General features: G+C 45.5%; 2 protein-coding genes across 2 annotated transcripts in view; one reads left to right on the top strand and one right to left on the bottom strand.

Moving 5' to 3' along the window:
- The window catches only part of CDK2AP1 (cyclin dependent kinase 2 associated protein 1), a 14,563-nt gene extending 480 nt beyond the window's left edge, over positions 1–14,083 (top strand). The window contains exons 2-4 of the mRNA XM_039724501.1: positions 9,636–9,742; positions 10,429–10,555; positions 13,221–14,083. Coding sequence (XP_039580435.1) covers positions 9,636–9,742; positions 10,429–10,555; positions 13,221–13,288 — 302 coding nt within the window. The 3' untranslated portion in view covers positions 13,289–14,083. The remainder of the gene's footprint in view (positions 1–9,635; positions 9,743–10,428; positions 10,556–13,220) is intronic.
- MTRFR (mitochondrial translation release factor in rescue) overlaps positions 14,017–16,177 on the bottom strand; it is a 3,635-nt gene continuing 1,474 nt past the window's right edge. Inside the window, exons 3-4 of the mRNA XM_039724502.1 lie at positions 15,246–15,488; positions 14,017–14,340 (exon numbers count right to left, since the gene is read on the bottom strand). Of these exons, the coding sequence (XP_039580436.1) occupies positions 15,276–15,488 (213 nt within the window). The 3' untranslated portion in view covers positions 14,017–14,340; positions 15,246–15,275. The remainder of the gene's footprint in view (positions 14,341–15,245; positions 15,489–16,177) is intronic.

Here is a 16,177-nt window from a genome sequence, read left to right as displayed (position 1 = left end):
CCCGGAGCGCGGAGCTCCGCCGGCGGAGGCACGGCCGGCGCCTCGGAGCGACCCTCGGTCAGCGCTCCCCCGTCCGAGGCTCCCCCGCATCCCGGGCGGAGGAGCCCGCTCCGCTCGCCGGAGACTTTTTGGGGATGGGGGGCACACAGGGATTGGACTGTTTCTTAAAAAGCTCCTGTTTAAAAATCACTCCTCATCCTTGGGTTAGTACAGGAGTCCTTCCAACTTTTCTCTTTAAAAAGTTTCCTTGACAGCGTTAACTTTTTGCCTTTTTTTTTTCCTTCTTCTTCTTTTTTACCTCTTTAAAAAGTTTCCTTGACAGCATTAACTTCTTGCCTTTTTTTTTTTCTTCTTCTTTTTTAAACTACGTTCCCCCGTTTTTCTGTTCCCGATTTCCGAAGGCATCAGCCGGCGGGTTTTTGCCGGTGCTGCGGTGCTGCTGTACATCGGGTCTCCGTGTGTAAATCGGTGCAGCCTGAACAAAGCCGCAGCAGCAATTGCTTCGCTGTGGGATATTTGGAGGGGATCTCGCTAATCTGTGCTCGTCGGCTCCGATTAAACAGCACCAAAATGGAGAAGTTGGTTCTGACTTAAAAAAATCGTATTCGTCTCCCATTCCCGCAGCCCAGCCTGCAGGACTGGCATCAGACAGCCACAAGTCAGGCTGATTTTTTTTTTTTTTTTCCCGAGAAAAAGTTTTGGAGTTGGGTTTAGGAGGGAGGGAAACGTGCCTGGGTGATTTTTACAGCACCGTTAGTGGTTGTAATGCTGGGCAGCCTAGGAGCGAAAGGGATGCATCTCTAGTCTAGCCATCAGGAGAGCAGCGATCATATTTTACTGCAAGGACTCGTCACCAGCTGGTGGAGGAGCCGAGGTGGCTGTGCCACCTCGATCCTGCATGGAGCCCAGCTCGGTGGGGCTGCGGGGCTGCAAAGGCTCGGGGAGCCGGGGTCGTGTGTGGGGAGCACCGTGGGGCTCGAGTGCTGCTCTGCGGAAGGGTCAGGGAGCAGGGGATGTGCCGAGGGTTTCTGACAAAAAGCAGAAGTGTCACCGGAGGGGGGAAAAAAATTAAAAAAAGAGAAACAAAGCCCAGCAAAGGGAAACCGTTCTCCTGCCGGCTCCCACGAGAACCTGTGCCTTGCTCTCCGGAACAGCCGTAAAATTGCAGGGAAAACAAAGGTGGTATTTTGCGATGGTGGGTGAGGGGTGGGGATTAGGTCATGCAGTGGAGGGGATCCGAGTCTGGCTGCTCTGCGAGCAGGGACTGCAAAATCCCGGCTCAGACATGCCGCGCACAATGCGAGCCGAGCGGTGAAGTTTCTGTCTCCAGCCCTCTCGCTGCCGTGTCTGTGCTTCCAGCGCTCCGGCTGCGATCAGCGCTTTGCATTCTTTCATGCAGTTTTACCTTCCCCTTCTCTCCCACCCTCCTTTTCCCCTTGTATCGGCAAGTTAGCAGCAGTTTGCTGTCATGCTGGAACTATTCTTGTCTAAGTTGTCCTCTCTTCTGAGTTCGGATCATCCTCAACACCCCCAGAATCTTTTCAATGAAAGAACGTCCTCCTCTGAATCCAAAATGGGCTCTCTCTTCCCTCCCTGTCTTCTGCCATTATCCTCACGCACCAGCTCTTCCTCTAGCTAGTGGTATTGCCAGCACCGTGGCCTAAGGCCAAGGGACTTAGACAAAGCAGTCCTTGCAGTTGCACATATCGCATTCAGAGTGATATGACTGCAAATGGCCCCCTCCTTTCTGGAGCTTAATTCTGATTTGGAGGAGATTGCTTCTCTATTGTGCCTAAATTAAATGCCCCCCAGCCAGGAGGATAAATCCTGGGTTTGCTTCCAAAACTGGGGTGAAGGACCCCCACCCCCCAGCCCCCCCCACCGTCCTGCAGAGGAGAGGAAAACAGGAAATCTGTCCCTTTTGGCCTGAAATCAGCCCTGCAGAAGCCTCTCTATATGAATGCTGAATATTTTGGTCTCGGCCGACGGAGGGCTCTGGGCAGCTGTGGATCTCACAGGGATTTTCCTCTGGGAGGTAATGCTGCTTCCCTGCAGTGCAGGGCTTCTGGTGCAGGAGTATTTGGGAAGGCAGTGTCGACTCAGCTCTTGGAGCCGCGTCCTTGCTGCAGAGCAAACTCCTCTCAAGTTGAGGCTGAGAGTAGCCACTCTGCAAAATTATACTTAAACTGCACATCAGCGAGATGAAGCAGTTGTGGTTGGTGGGTGCCTGGGCTCTGCTCTTGCATGGGAGCATGTTTTGGGAATCCAGTCCTGGACTGAAGTCCAGAGGGAGAGGAGCTGGATGTGGGGGAGGAAATAGGGGAGGAAACTCCGTGGGTTGTCGGCAGATCTGGGGATGACTGCGGGTGAGGAGAATGCAGCTGCTCCACAAGTGACTCAGGATGCTGGAAGCAGCTGGGTGCTGACTCCTCTGCCTTACACCAGGCTGAGGGAAGGAGAATGCATTGTCACAGCAGAATTCAGTGCCTGCTCCTCTTCCCCGCTGCCCAGGTCAGTGCTGACACTTGGCCCAGGGTGGCAGCAATCAGGCTTGCGGTGTTGTGTCCAAATTTTGTCTGAAGTCACCTTCCTGGACTGCCTGTGCTCAGGGAATTGGGCTCCTGCATGTAGTACCCCAAGCTTTCAGTACCAAGCTGCCTGTGCTTGGGGAGCCCCATTTAGTCTCCTGCACAGCACCTTCTCTGCCTGGGCTGTAAATGAGCTCTGTTAGGCACCTGCAGTGCCTCTACCTTCCCAGCCTCACCCGACCCTGCAGTGTCCCAGGGGAACCTCTGTTACCTTTTCTAACAACCATGGTTTGATTTGTTTGTCTTCTCTTGCTTATCCTACTGATTCCTGGGAAGTGCTGCTTCCTCCTCATCTGTCTTGTGTTTCATATTGTTTGACTATTTCTCCGTAAGGGACCAGCTGCTGAGCTGAGGTGAAGTAGAGCATCTCCATTGACTTAAGCTGAACTTGACTCTTACACCAGCTGTGAATGGGTCTGTAGTTTGTTTTTCACCATGTTTCCATGTGTTTTCTGGCTCAGTGGATATTCACCAGCATTCCTATTTTGTTTAGACTAAGCACAGGTCAGAGAAAATGTGTTTCAAGATACAGAAGCTAGCAGAAACAGCCTGGGATTTTCCTTTACTTTCATTCTCATTCTTGCAGAAATGTCAGGTTTTGAGACAAAGTCCTGTTAGTGTAACAAAGCTTAAAACCTGCCATCTATAGGGTGTGGAAACACCAATTCCAGCTGACAGTGACAAGGGAAGGAGCTGTGTCTTGGCTCCACACGAACAAGTCGTGGCCTGTACAACAAGTGCTGCTGGAGCTGAGGACCAAAGGGGCTCTCAGTGCACCTGCCCAACCTTGCAGCAACCACAAGTTTCTTGTGAAAAGTGCACATTCTCACTGGGAGGTGAAATGAAAAGCATTTCCCTGTCTGGGGCTGTAGCTGGCAGCTGGAGAGACCAGTTCCATTCAGTCCTGAGAAGCAATACCAGCACACGAGGCTGGCCCTTATGTTCTCAGCCCTGCAGTGCAGACTTGCTCGAGCACATGGCTCGCTTGTCGCCCTTTACAGAGACAGCTTCTGTTTGATATTGTTGACCATATTGAGAGGTTGTTTTTGGAGTGGGAGTACTGGAAAGAATACTCTTTGTAGACAGAACAGAGAGCAAAGTGTTTGTGCCTTAGCAGGGGGGATAATTTCTAGGAAATATGCTCCCCTCTCCAATTCAGACTGAAATTTGCTGGATCCCTGATCTCTTGAAGTCCATGTGAAGTTAAGTATGATGCAAAAAGAAGCTCTTTAAACATGTTTCAGAATTGGCAATTTTCAAGTGGACTTGTTTGGGCATTTAGAAGAGGGCATTTTTGGCTTTGCCTACCTGAGTGTTTTGCTTGAGAGCAGTTTCACAGTGTGGTTTTCACAGTCAGCGAATCTCCATGGTCCCCACCCAGCACCTTGGTTTTGCTGCAGAGTGCTTTGGGTTCATGCTAACTGGATTCCTGTTGGATAAAAGTGGCCCAGAAGCTCTGCTCCAGTTGTGCAACACGGATGCTCCATCCCTGGCAATTGGAACACAGGGATCCAAACCAAAGATGGCACAGCTTTGAACCATACCCCCCTAGTCTGGGGGACCAGACTAAAATCTAACCTTAAGACATACTCCCTCAGGCCAGCTACATGTGGTGTACACATACCAAATGCTTTAATCTCTTGATCTGTTCCTTGTGGTGCCAAATAACTTGCTGGTGTAGGAATAGCTTAAGCAAGAAAAGAAGAATGGTGGGGAGTCAAGGGACTGGCTTTAGTTTTCCTGATAAAGAAAGAGACAGGAGGGCAGGAAGAGGAGACATAAACCATGACCATTATCCACATGGAAAGATTAAACAGCACGAGAGTACTAGAGGAAAGGCCCAGAGTGTGACAGATCAAAAGAGCAAGGCCTCTGGCTGTTACGATAAAGAATGTCCTAGTTCTTGAGAACATATTTATGTGTCTGCGCGCTGCGTTTTTTTAAAAGGAAATAGTTTTATTCAAAGAAAGGTCTGTTCCTTCCATAAGGGCTGTTCAAGGGAGAAATAGTGGGTGAAAATACGATTTTCACAGCCAGTGCTATAAGGAATGGTTTGTGCAAATGAGAACAGGGTCCGTTATTTTAAATTTAAAAAATTAGGGGAAGGTTTGGGGGAGTGGGGGCTCTGTTTGAGCCCTGGGTTGGCAGCTGCTGTTAGAATTCAGTGTGTGGCTTGGCTTATGCCATGGATCTACTTGTGTAGACATGCATGTGGTGTCCCATGGATGGCAAGGAGCTCTTGTTGAACTCAAACCAAAGAGTATAGAGGGCTAAGGAATAAAATATTCCTGCAGTCAGCCAAAACACTACAGCTGTGTTCAGCTACTCGCTGCACAAGTAGCTGTGCTGGGTGAAGCTGTTACCTCTCCCCTGGTGCTCGAGGATGCCTCATTGTAGTGTTGGCAAAGCAGCTTCAGGAGCATTTCTCATGTGTTTTCTTGCAAAGTTGCCTAGTTTAGGACAGAAGAATTTACATCCTTTCAGTACCAGCCTCGTTGTCTGGTGCCCCATATGGTCAGGACTCCATGAGGAGTCTGCGGGGCGTGGCAGAGGCAGTGACCTCCAGCACTGGGCTCTGGAGAGGTGGTGACCACCTGAGCCACTGAAATGGCAACAGCCTTGATGTGTCAAGCAGCCTCAGCTTGAGGGGTCTGTGCAACAGAGGGAGAACTGTCGAGGTGCCACAGACTGTACCTTGGATGAAGTCCAGGCTACAGGTATCTCCTCTTGCATGCTCTTGTGTTCATGTGTGGAAAGAGCCTGTAAAATGTGGTTTTATAGGACCTTACAAAGTACAGGGCAGAAGAGAAACACACATCCAGTGGGACTGGGAAACACAAATCCAGTGGGATTGAAAAACACACATCCAGTGGGACTGGGAAACACAAATCCAGTGGGGTTGGAAAGCACACATCCAGTGGGATTGGGAAACACGCATCCAGTGGGATTGGGAAACACACATCCAGTGGGATTGGGAAGCACACATCCAGTGGGATTGAGAAACACAAATCCAGTGGGGTTTGGGAAACACACATCCAGTGGGATTGGGAAGCACACATCCAGTGGGATTGGGAAGCACACATCCAGTGGGATTGGGAAGCACACATCCAGTGGGATTGAGAAACACAAATCCAGTGGGGTTTGGGAAACACACATCCAGTGGGATTGGGAAGCACACATCCAGTGGGATTGGGAAACACACATCCAGTGGGATTGGCCCTTGGCTTGCTAAGTCAGTCCTACACGAGTAACCCAGTGAGTTGTGTGACTGTTCCTGGTTTTCCTTTGCTGCCTGTGGAACAGGGGGTGGCTGGGCTGTGTGGATGCCTTGGCATCTGCCAAAGTGGACCAGGTGAGTGTGCCCAAGTGTTCCTGCTCCTGCTGCTTCTTTCAGGGTGCTCAGCAAGCTGCCTTCCCTGTTATTTTTCCAGCAAGCAGCAGTAATAGAATTAAGAATTAAAACTTGAAGCAGCAAATTGGTCATCACTGCTCAGGCTTGGAGCTGAAGGGATCCCTACAAACCTATCAGGAATTAATGGGAAGGTTCTTGGTCAGCTGGAGTTTAGGCAAACAAAGATTGATTTGAGATCCTTTGTCTCTCAGGGTGTTAATTTGGGCTGAGAGAGACTGCTGGAAGGAAGAGATTTTGATACCAAAATCTTATTTCTGTTTACTGTACCCCCCATAATTAATAAAGATTAATATTAATTAACAAGGAAATCACTATATTTTTGTGGGGAGAAATGCTTGTGGCAGTCTTCTGCTGGAATACAGAAATAAAAGACATTGTTTGCACTAGAATAAGTGGGGATCCACAAGGTTTTGTGTACATTTAATTGGGAAAGTGAAGGGAGGAAAGTGTGTGTATTAATTTAGGTTTTAAACAACAGCAAGCACTAAGAGAATTTGGGATGTGATACAGGGTGCCACTGAAATTCAGTACCATTTTCGATTCTGTCAGTTCTTAACTGTCTCCATTGTCATTTTAACGTTGGAGAGAGCAAGCCTCAATTTAGATCCCCCCTCCTTTTTTCTCTCCAGTGAATACCTAATCATCACACCGATTTTTGACTGGGTATTGACTGTGAGACTTCCTGCCCTAATTTCTAACTATAATAGCAATATCTGGTGGTTTTTTATTATTTTTTTAATCCGAGACACACAGACTGTTCAGACATGCAGATGAATTTTGGGTTAATTGAGTAATAGTCATCCAAGACCCAGGGCTTCTCCCTGAGATTAACACACAAAGTGATGGGTCAAAAAGCTTGTTGCCCTGTGACATATTAATATCCCCCCCCAATTAATTTCATTTTCATGATCGCATCACTTAAAACTGAGGTGAAACCAAGGATTTTTCATTTTTTCCCCCCGCTGCAGCTGAGTTTGACTGGCACAACTTCTGCCACGGGCGCGCGGAGCCTGGCACCGCGGCCGAGCCAAATCCTTTCCCTTTGTTCTCCGGGCCTGCTGCTGCTGCTGATAAAGTGGTCGGCGCATGGCATTATGTCTTATTACATTTTTGATGCAGACTGCAAAGAAACGGGTAAACTCACCATGGTTACCGGGCTCTGTCACTTGGCAGGGCCGCGCTCTCAGCGATGGCCCCTAGTGTCGGCAGCGCGCTCTGCAGCGCTCCCGCTCCCTTTTGTCCCTCCGTGTCGCAGCCGGGTCACCCCCCGTGCCCTTCCCACCCCTGGGAAACTTTTCTGTGTTGGAGTTTGTGTCTCCTGTGTGGAGGTACGCTGCTGTGTGGTCTCTCCTGCAGACTCTTAAATCGAGAGAATGTGAAATGATCTCTGAATTGTCTGTGCTGAGTTGGGAGGGACCCATCGGAGCCGTCGTGTCCAGCAGCCAGGACACCCTGAGACTCACAGCTTGTCCCTGAGAGTCCAAATGCTTGCCAAGCCCAGGCTCAGTGCTGTGGCCACTTCCCTGGGGAGCCTGCTCCAATGCCCACCATCTCCTGGTATCCTTAACCACATGTTCTCATCAACCCAAATGGGATCAGTAAGTTGCTCTAAGTTTTGGACGGGCTGCAGCTCAGTTTTGCTCAGTGGGGAGAGCAGGATTCTCCAGCCTGCTCATCGGGGTCCCTGCCTTGTCCACATCCAGTTTGGAGCTCCCAGCTCTTGGATGTGACTGCTTGCAGCAGCAGTTCAGGGGCAAGTCTTTGCAGGATGGGTCTTTTGTTTTATTGTACATGAGGAAAAATCACTTAAGCCTTTCTCTGCTTAATTGAGGTAATTAAACCTTCTTACCTTGCAGCACAAGGGGCTCATTAATGTTTTTGAAGCATTTTGAAGTCCTTGGAAAAGAGATGCGGTTTGCTGTTGTGTCATGTTCAGTAATTGTTGAAATTCAGTCATCTGGACTTGAAGCACTGAGTTTCACATAGAGAAATCTTACACTTGTGCATGTATTTTGAGCTGATAATGTGAAGAACTAATTGAGAGAGTGGCTGACAACTGTGCTGTTCCTACAGTGCCCTAGTCTATGGGTGTGTTGTTTTTTGGGGGGGGTTTACTATGCTTAAGCAAAATTAACTCCATGTGAAACCTCAGTGATGAAACTGCAGGTTGTAATGACATAAAATTTAGCAGCTTTGTTGAAGAAAAAGAGAAACTTTGCTTTTTTTTTAAGGTGACCTAGTGACCAGCCCAATTTGCCTTTTTGGGATTTCACATCTGGTTAACAAGTGAAAATAAAGAACATGCTCTCTTCTTGTAATGAGTGATATCCTGTGATAACTCAGAAGGGGAGACTTCCCATCTGAGGACAAGAGTCTGTTCCACTATGTTCAGCAGAGCTTTTTACAGAGTAACTGCTGGCCCTTTCTTTTTGTAGAGAGGGGAAAATAGGAATGAAGTCATTTGCAACTTTAAAACAAAGCCAGAGATTTACATAGTTCTGAGCCCCAGTGACTTTTAGCATCAGTTTAATTTAGATTTAAATGAAGGCTGGTAAATGAGATCTGTTCCTCATATGAAAGACAGTTGGGAATTTTCAGCAAAGGAGTTTGTAAGGGGGGGAGATATTTCCAGACAGCAGGCAGTCTGTGTCTGTGCCTACAGGCAAAGACAGCAGCATCCATGGATGCAAGGGCACTTGAGCTGCAGGAGTGAAGAAGTTCAGTGCTGTGATGCTCCCTTGCTCCCAAGTGCATAACCAGCAGGTTTTTTAGCACACTTGTGAAGTGGGCAGTATAATTAAGCCCCTTAAAAAAATTGAATTGTTGTTTCTCAAACCTAAATTCTTAGCATTGTGGGGCAAGGGGGAGAAAGTGTTTTGATTGCTCATTTCTGGAGCAGTTTGTCAGTGATGACATTAGAGTCTGTTTCTGGAGCTCGTAACTGACTCAAAACTCATTAGATGTGAATATAATCTTTTATAACTTTAGAAAAAGTAACCATAACACAAAGTGATGTTATTTTCCCTTTGATCTACTTATACAGCACAATTTGACTGGCTAAAAATGTTTGATATCACACAAAGAGGAATAATGGTAGCACTCCTCGCCTCCCATGTCACACAATGAGCAGCAGATCTGATGTACCACAACTGACTGTTCCCTAGGAATAGTTTTGGCATTGGCTGAAAATAGTACTGAGGGTAACTTGCTTTGACCATGTGATGACACTTTGAGTTGCAAAATTACTTTCAGATAACTTGCACTGAAAAAGTAAAAATAGCACAGCACATTAGACTCATCTGTGTGGAATGTATATATGCAAAAATAGGGCTCCTTAATACTTACAGTTTGTCTAGGCAGAGCAACCTGTCATGCTACACTCTGCTTCACTTTTAGGCAAACAATTTGCACTGCTAATGCTGCAGGCTGTGCTATTTCCAAGTGTTCATCAGCCATGAGAGAAGCATTAATTCAGCCATTCTCTTCCTAGCAGCGACACTCAGAAATGTCATTAGTGATCTTAGGCAAAGGTGAGAGGTCACAGCTTTAGGAACAAGTGATTAAAATGTGTCCCAATGTAACAGACTAATTAATCTTTAGGTAATAACAGTTGGTTTTTTTCTCTCTCTCTGCAGCTGGGGGTGTTCACTCTCCCTCCACAAGTATGGCAACATCGGCACAATACAGACAGCTCATAAACGACTACGGCCCCCCATCTCTAGGCTATACACAAGGGATGCAGGTACAGCTCTGCTTCTTTCCCCTCAGTCAGATCACTGACCCTGCCTTTGCACAGTGGCAGGGATTGTGGCCTGTAATCTGAGGTGCTCCTCCCTCCCAGCGAGGTCTGAAATCAAACCCAAATGGCAGACGGCTTCCTCGCACATGTCTGGGATCAAATTAGGCTAAGCTGAGTGCTGAGTGAGGTTGGTTCCTAATTAACTGCTAGTCCTGTCCTGTCTGAGTCAGGGACATGTCTTGAATTATGTTCTGTAAGGGCATTCACATATTTTAAAGTTATTTGTTAAAAGCCCAATATTTCTATTCAGTTTTATCTTCTCAATCTCCCTGCCTGGCGAGCTTCTCCACAAAATATACACTGAAACACTGAAAAACCAGAAACAGGGTTAAGTAAGCAGTTCTCAGTTTGCTAGTTTTGCAGGACTTTTAACTCAGCTTCACCCAAAGTCCAAGGCCTGCAGCTGCATCCTCACAGTTGATCCCAAGTTTTGAAGGGCACATGGCATTGTGACCGACTGTAGCAGCAATTAAAAAAATTAATGTTTATATAATGATCCTGAAATTTTGTTGTTTTAAAAAGTAATTTACGGGGCTATCTCTGGTCTTCCATAAACTTCCACTTGCTGTTTCTTGTAATTGTTTTGTTTTTACAGTATTTGACTGAGATTAATGTACTTTCAACTACAGGGCACCAGCAGCAGTCAAGTACCACAGAGCAAATATGCAGAACTTCTAGCTATCATAGAAGAATTAGGAAAAGAGATTAGACCTACATATGCTGGGAGTAAAAGTGCGATGGAGAGGCTAAAAAGAGGTAACTTTTAAACTTATTTAAAAAAAAAAAAAATTTCCCATCCACTCTGTGCACTGACTACTTGTGTATAGCTTAATGACATCTGCTTCCTTTGAAAAGAGACAACTTGAGCTCCTCCTGAAAGGGGGAGTATTAACCAGCAACTGAAACCTTGGGATGCTCTGTCTGAGCAGTATTTGATAGATAAACAGTGACAAAAAGTGTCTCATGTGCATACAGGGAGTTTCAGTTAATAATTCAAATAATTCTTATTGTAGAACCTCTCATGGATACGTTGTTTCAGGCTCCTGGTGATTTTCTTGCCCTTTCAATTCCCTTTTCTCCCCACTCCCCAAAATCCACAGCCAAGCATTGTTTACATCTCATACACATCTCCCTTGGCCCAGGAATGTTCACTACATTTTGCCTAAAGAAATACAACACTGTGGTAGTTCTCACTGAGGCTGGTGGAGAAAAAAAGCTACAAAAAAAAGCCCAGAAAGGTGTTATGGAAAGCTGTTCAGGCTGAGATGTCAAACATGAACAGAGCTCTGTGCAGAGGAGAGTGGGGCTGCTTAGGCTCCCTTACCTCCTGTCAAGTGCATGTCATTAAAAGTCCACTAGAAAGGGACAGAGCAGCTTTTAGGGCTGGCTGAAGAGTGTCTCCAGCTTTGCTTTGTCAGCTAAAAGGGGTAATAAAGCCCTTTCCTTGGAGTGTAAAAGAAACCCCTGCATGTCCCACCGCTGACATCAGCCTGACATTGTCACATTGTCCTCTGCAGGGATATTTCTGAAGGAGCAGTGGGACATTCCACTGCTCCAGCTCCTGAAATGAGCCTGAAAGGCCACAGACAACAGTTGTACTGGCAGTTCTCTCCTTCTCCAGCATGACATGCTTACTTTTTCCTCCCTTCCTGTGGTCCCTGTGATGAGATTGGCTCGTGCATTCAGCCCGGAATGGGAATGTTATTGTAACAGACCAAGTTCAGCACCTTGCAAATCCCCCTCACACTTACCCCAGACTACAAAGCTTTATTTAAGGCTCAACCATTATGGAAGAGTAATATATCTGCCATGACATGCAATAAAATGACTAGTAGCTGTTCTGGGAAAGGATGCAATAAAGTCTGCTGATGAGTGGTAAGTGGAATCTGGCCCAGCTAAAATCAATGTTGCTGGAGTCTCTCTTTATTGCATTGCCTGAGTCAGTATTAATAGATCATGAATGGCAACAGGCTAATGGGGACAGCTTGAGAGAGACTGAGAGAGATGCAGATGTTCTCTGGACTGGATGGTTTAGTTCAGTGAGGAAAAAGTTGCTTTGCTTCCTCTTGCAACAAGGTAGATTAAGATACAATGCTGCCACTGTGACTTGCCAGTGTTGCACAAAATCCTGAATAAATACTTTTTGCTGCCATCTTTTGGTCACAAAGGTACCTCTCTTTCCATTTTGGGAGCCTGGTGGCTGAAGGAGCATGTGCAAGTGTGAGAGCAGAATGCTTGAGGGTGACACGTGACTGCTGCCTCCATGGAGGTTATCCCTGAATAAAGTCCCTGTCCCCAGCCCTGCCTGCTCCTGAGCACTACTGACCTCTCAAACTGGCCCAATTCCCAGTGTTCTACATTATTCAGAGTAGTTCTGCTGCATGAACTGGGCATCCTGCCACCAGATCCAGGTCTAACACACTGCTTTGAGTTCATGTTTCTGCATCCCACAGCTGCAGCTTTCCTCCTCCGTGGCAGTTTAACCTCTGCAAAGCCTTGCACTCACCAAGTCCTGCCAGGTCAGTAGGCTCACTGTGATCTGGGCTAGCAGCCTTCTAGAAACAGAAACCATTATCTCTGGAGATTAACCCCCATCTATTGCCTTACTGCCCTTTCTCTACCTTGTTAAGGAGCAGAGACATCATCTTCTGTCTTGCCTAGTCAGCAAAATATAAACCTTTGTTGTAGGAAAATCTGTCCACCTCTCATTTTAACACCTACCTCAAGCTCTGTTCTTTCAGCAGCTCTGTGAGCATGAATCCACATTTAGTTCCAGGATTATGAACCAGAGTCCAGATTGCTGGAACTCAAGGCAACAGGACTTGTAGTGGAAAATTCCACATTATGTCTATCAGATGAGAGCAGCATGTAAAGGGGTGATGATTTACACTGGGAGCTGAGCCAGTGTTAGGAGGTAACTTTCTGCACATACAATAAAAAAAAATCTCTTTATATGACAGCCACAACTTGTCTTTAACAGTATTATGATGGCTTGGATTTTGATGCATTGTTGCAGAGAACTATCCCAAGGCATTAAGAGCTTGCTAAAATGACTCCCCAATAACTTTGTAATTTGTTTCACTCCACTAGCAAAATAACTCACTGGTAGGTAAATTTTTTTTTCTCTCCTTAAATCTTTGATTTTAAGGAGGCCCACACTGCACATTAAGACCTGCCTGCCACTGCAGACTTACAAATCTTACTGTGTTCTGATTGCTGGCTTAGTCCCCTTTCAATTCCAATGCAAGTTTGGGAAGTCACACTTTGGCAGCTGATGTTCGGGGAGCGAGGGCTGTCCCCTCTGCTGAGGCTTTCTGTGGCAGCCTTGGCAGCTGGGGACAGAAATCCATAAACCTTTCTGTGGGCTGTCCTGCAGTGTGACCTGAACGGGATGGTTGAAACACGCCCACCTCTTTTGCAGGCATCATCCACGCTCGAGGCCTGGTTCGGGAGTGCCTGGCCGAGACGGAGCGGAACGCCAGATCCTAGCGCGGCCCGGCTGCAGGGCTCTGCACCTCCCCTCAAGGAAAAGCAACACCTCTTCTTCCTGGCTCTTCCAACATTCAAACTCCTTTATTTTGAATGTTTTGCCGTTCTTGTTTTGCCCTTGCAAAAATGTACAGTTAAGAATGGGAAAGAAAAAAAACACCAACCCAAGGATTTTTCAACTTACTGAGGGTTTGCATTTTCTAAAGATGTTAAAACTCCCTAAAATGTTTCTAAAACATGGAAGCTGAAGTGCATGCAGAGGAATGCTCTTTCTCTCCCAGGCTGTATTTCAGTTCTCTTCTTATCCAGCCACAGCCTCATTCTGTTTTTTTTTTTCCTTTGACTATGTTCACTTATCCCCAAAACGTCAATCTTTCAAGGTTTGACATAAGCTCTAAGGATTTTTTTTTTAATAAATGCAGAATAGCATGCTGTACCTAGTAGTCTGCTAAGTCACAATTTGTCATACAGCATAGACCCTGCTTAGAAATAACCTTCCCCTTCTCTTATTTTTCCTTTTTTTGTTCATTTTGCATAAACATTTGCATGACTGTTAGTGCTTTGAAGTCCACTTAAAGTGCATGAGCTATATGGAAAATAGGGAAACCTATTAAATAATAACAAGGTCCTGGAAAGCTAATTTCTACACTAAGGCTGGAGATTTCAGTTTAAAGTTTGCAAAAAAAAAAAAAAAAAGAAAAGAAAAAGAAACATTCTGGATAAATTACTAAAACTGTTATTTGCATCTTTGTATGTATTTATTACTTGATGTAATAAAGCTTATTTTCATTAACAGTTTGTATTAAAACTATGTACAGTCACTTTAATCAGATTCATACTCCAGGAGCAAGAACTCTCAATAGATAAAAATGAAACTTCATGCAGGAGTTTAGGAAAGGACAAGGCAAGGGGCCTGCAGATGTCTGGAGCACTCCATCCATGGCACAGCTGGTCTCTGGGACAAGGAGGTGAAGTTCCAGAAGTCTCTGTTGCCTTCAAAATCCATCCTCTGGCTTTGGGTCACCAAAACATGGTGGCAGCTGGTGAGGGTGCTGTCCAGAAATGAAAGAGAAGTTTGGGTTAAGCTGCTGGAATTGCTAACAGGATAAAACCAGGAAACATGTACTTCAGGAGTGGCTTCAGGGGAACGGTGACAAAGGAAACACAGCTGCATTTGTTCCTATAAAAGGGAAACTGTCAAAATGAGTGAAGTACCAACATGGCCAAGCTGAACTGCAGCACAGCATAAACCTAACAAACAACTCTAATTAATTAATTCACAGCTTGGATGAACTGGACTCTGCTGCCTTGGCAGGCAGCTTCCAGCACAGGTAATTTTTGATCTGTAAAGACTCAGTTTTACCCCTGAACTGGAGGGCATGAGTGACCATCCCTGACCTGCAGGAGTGCTCAGCACCACTCCAGGTAAGCTCTGGAGAGCTGCTGGTTAAACTTTACTCAGAGCTGAGCAGGGCAGAGCATTGCTCAGCTGATGGATCTGAACCAGTGACTGGTGCCTCTTCAGTTCACCCCACAAAACCAGCACCCAAACCTGGTCAGTTTGTAAAGGATTTCTGTCACTGCCTGGGTGAGGATGGGAAGTGAGAACCTTTTAGTGCTGTTCTCACGTGCTGGAGCTCCCAGGAAGCAGCCCAAGGTGTCATCTGCACAGAAGGAAATCTATTGATTTTTTTTCAGTCTGTGCTAACAATGGTGGAAAGCTTATAGCTCCTCTTTAACAAGGATTCCTTTATCCCCTGGACCTGGCAGAAAAACTGATTGCTGAATGTGATTAATGAGATGATGGCAGGGAGAAGCAGGAGCACATGAGTGCTTTTATCTCCTCAGCTTTGCAGGAGCAGCAGGTCAGCACTGGGGTTTCAGCTGTGCTCATGAAGCCCTGTATCATCTGTTAGCAGGAAAACTGTTTGGGTCTAATGGCAAACAATTCTCTTACCCTGCTGGGGCAAGGCAATATTTCACATGTTTATTCCTTATCCAATTGTTGCATCTCTTTAAAAAGCTTTTTCCTTTCTAGGTTTTCCTTTGCTCTTCTTTTTTTCTCCTGCTTTTGCTTCTCTGATGTTTTCTTCTCTTTAAAAACATCACTGTCTTCACCTTTGTAGAAAAGGTCAACTTTTTCCTGCAGGATTTCTCTGGCAATCTTTCGGTTCTTCTCCACTGATCTTGTCTGATGACACTGAAGAAATACAAAGGGCATTTTTACTGAAACTTTAACCTGTTTATTCTTCAGCTTTCCCTTTCAGTCTATACATTCCTGCCATTAAAGAAAATCCCCTCCTCCCCAAGCCAAGAGTATCCTCCCCCCAATAACAGCTGCAACTTTTAATATATTTTAATAATTATTTGCTACTGTAACTCATCAGACTGGCTTTTGCATTAATCTTTAATGCTTCCCATCTTACCCTGGAAAGCTGCTGGAGTTTAACTTAACTGTGTCTTCCCCTTGTGACAGGAAGCAAAGATTAATTTCAAGGTATTAATCCACAAGAAGCAGGTGAGAGAAATGCTTAAAAGGATCTGCAGAGTGATCAAACTTGCTAAGGAAGAGATTCCAACTCACATGAGGGACAGGAATGTGACAGCTACAATGAAGATTAATTAAATTGGAAACTACAGAACTGTAACTGGGTGGCAAAGCCAGGAAAAGGAGCTCTGACCCCAAGTTTATTTATCTGCTGACAGCCAAGACTGCTTCTTGCTGAGACTCTTTACAATATATATATATTTTATATTTTATATATATAATTTTATATATTTATATAGAAATATTATATATAAATAAAAACTTTTAATATATATTTTACATATATACTTTATATATTTATATATATTTTTATATATATATATATATTTATATAGAAACTT

This window comes from Passer montanus, unplaced genomic scaffold, assembly GCF_014805655.1.
Source record: "Passer montanus isolate IOZ18808 unplaced genomic scaffold, ASM1480565v1 scaffold53, whole genome shotgun sequence".
Lineage (NCBI taxonomy): Eukaryota > Metazoa > Chordata > Aves > Passeriformes > Passeridae > Passer > Passer montanus.
This window is presented reverse-complemented; position numbering and strand designations above follow the sequence as displayed.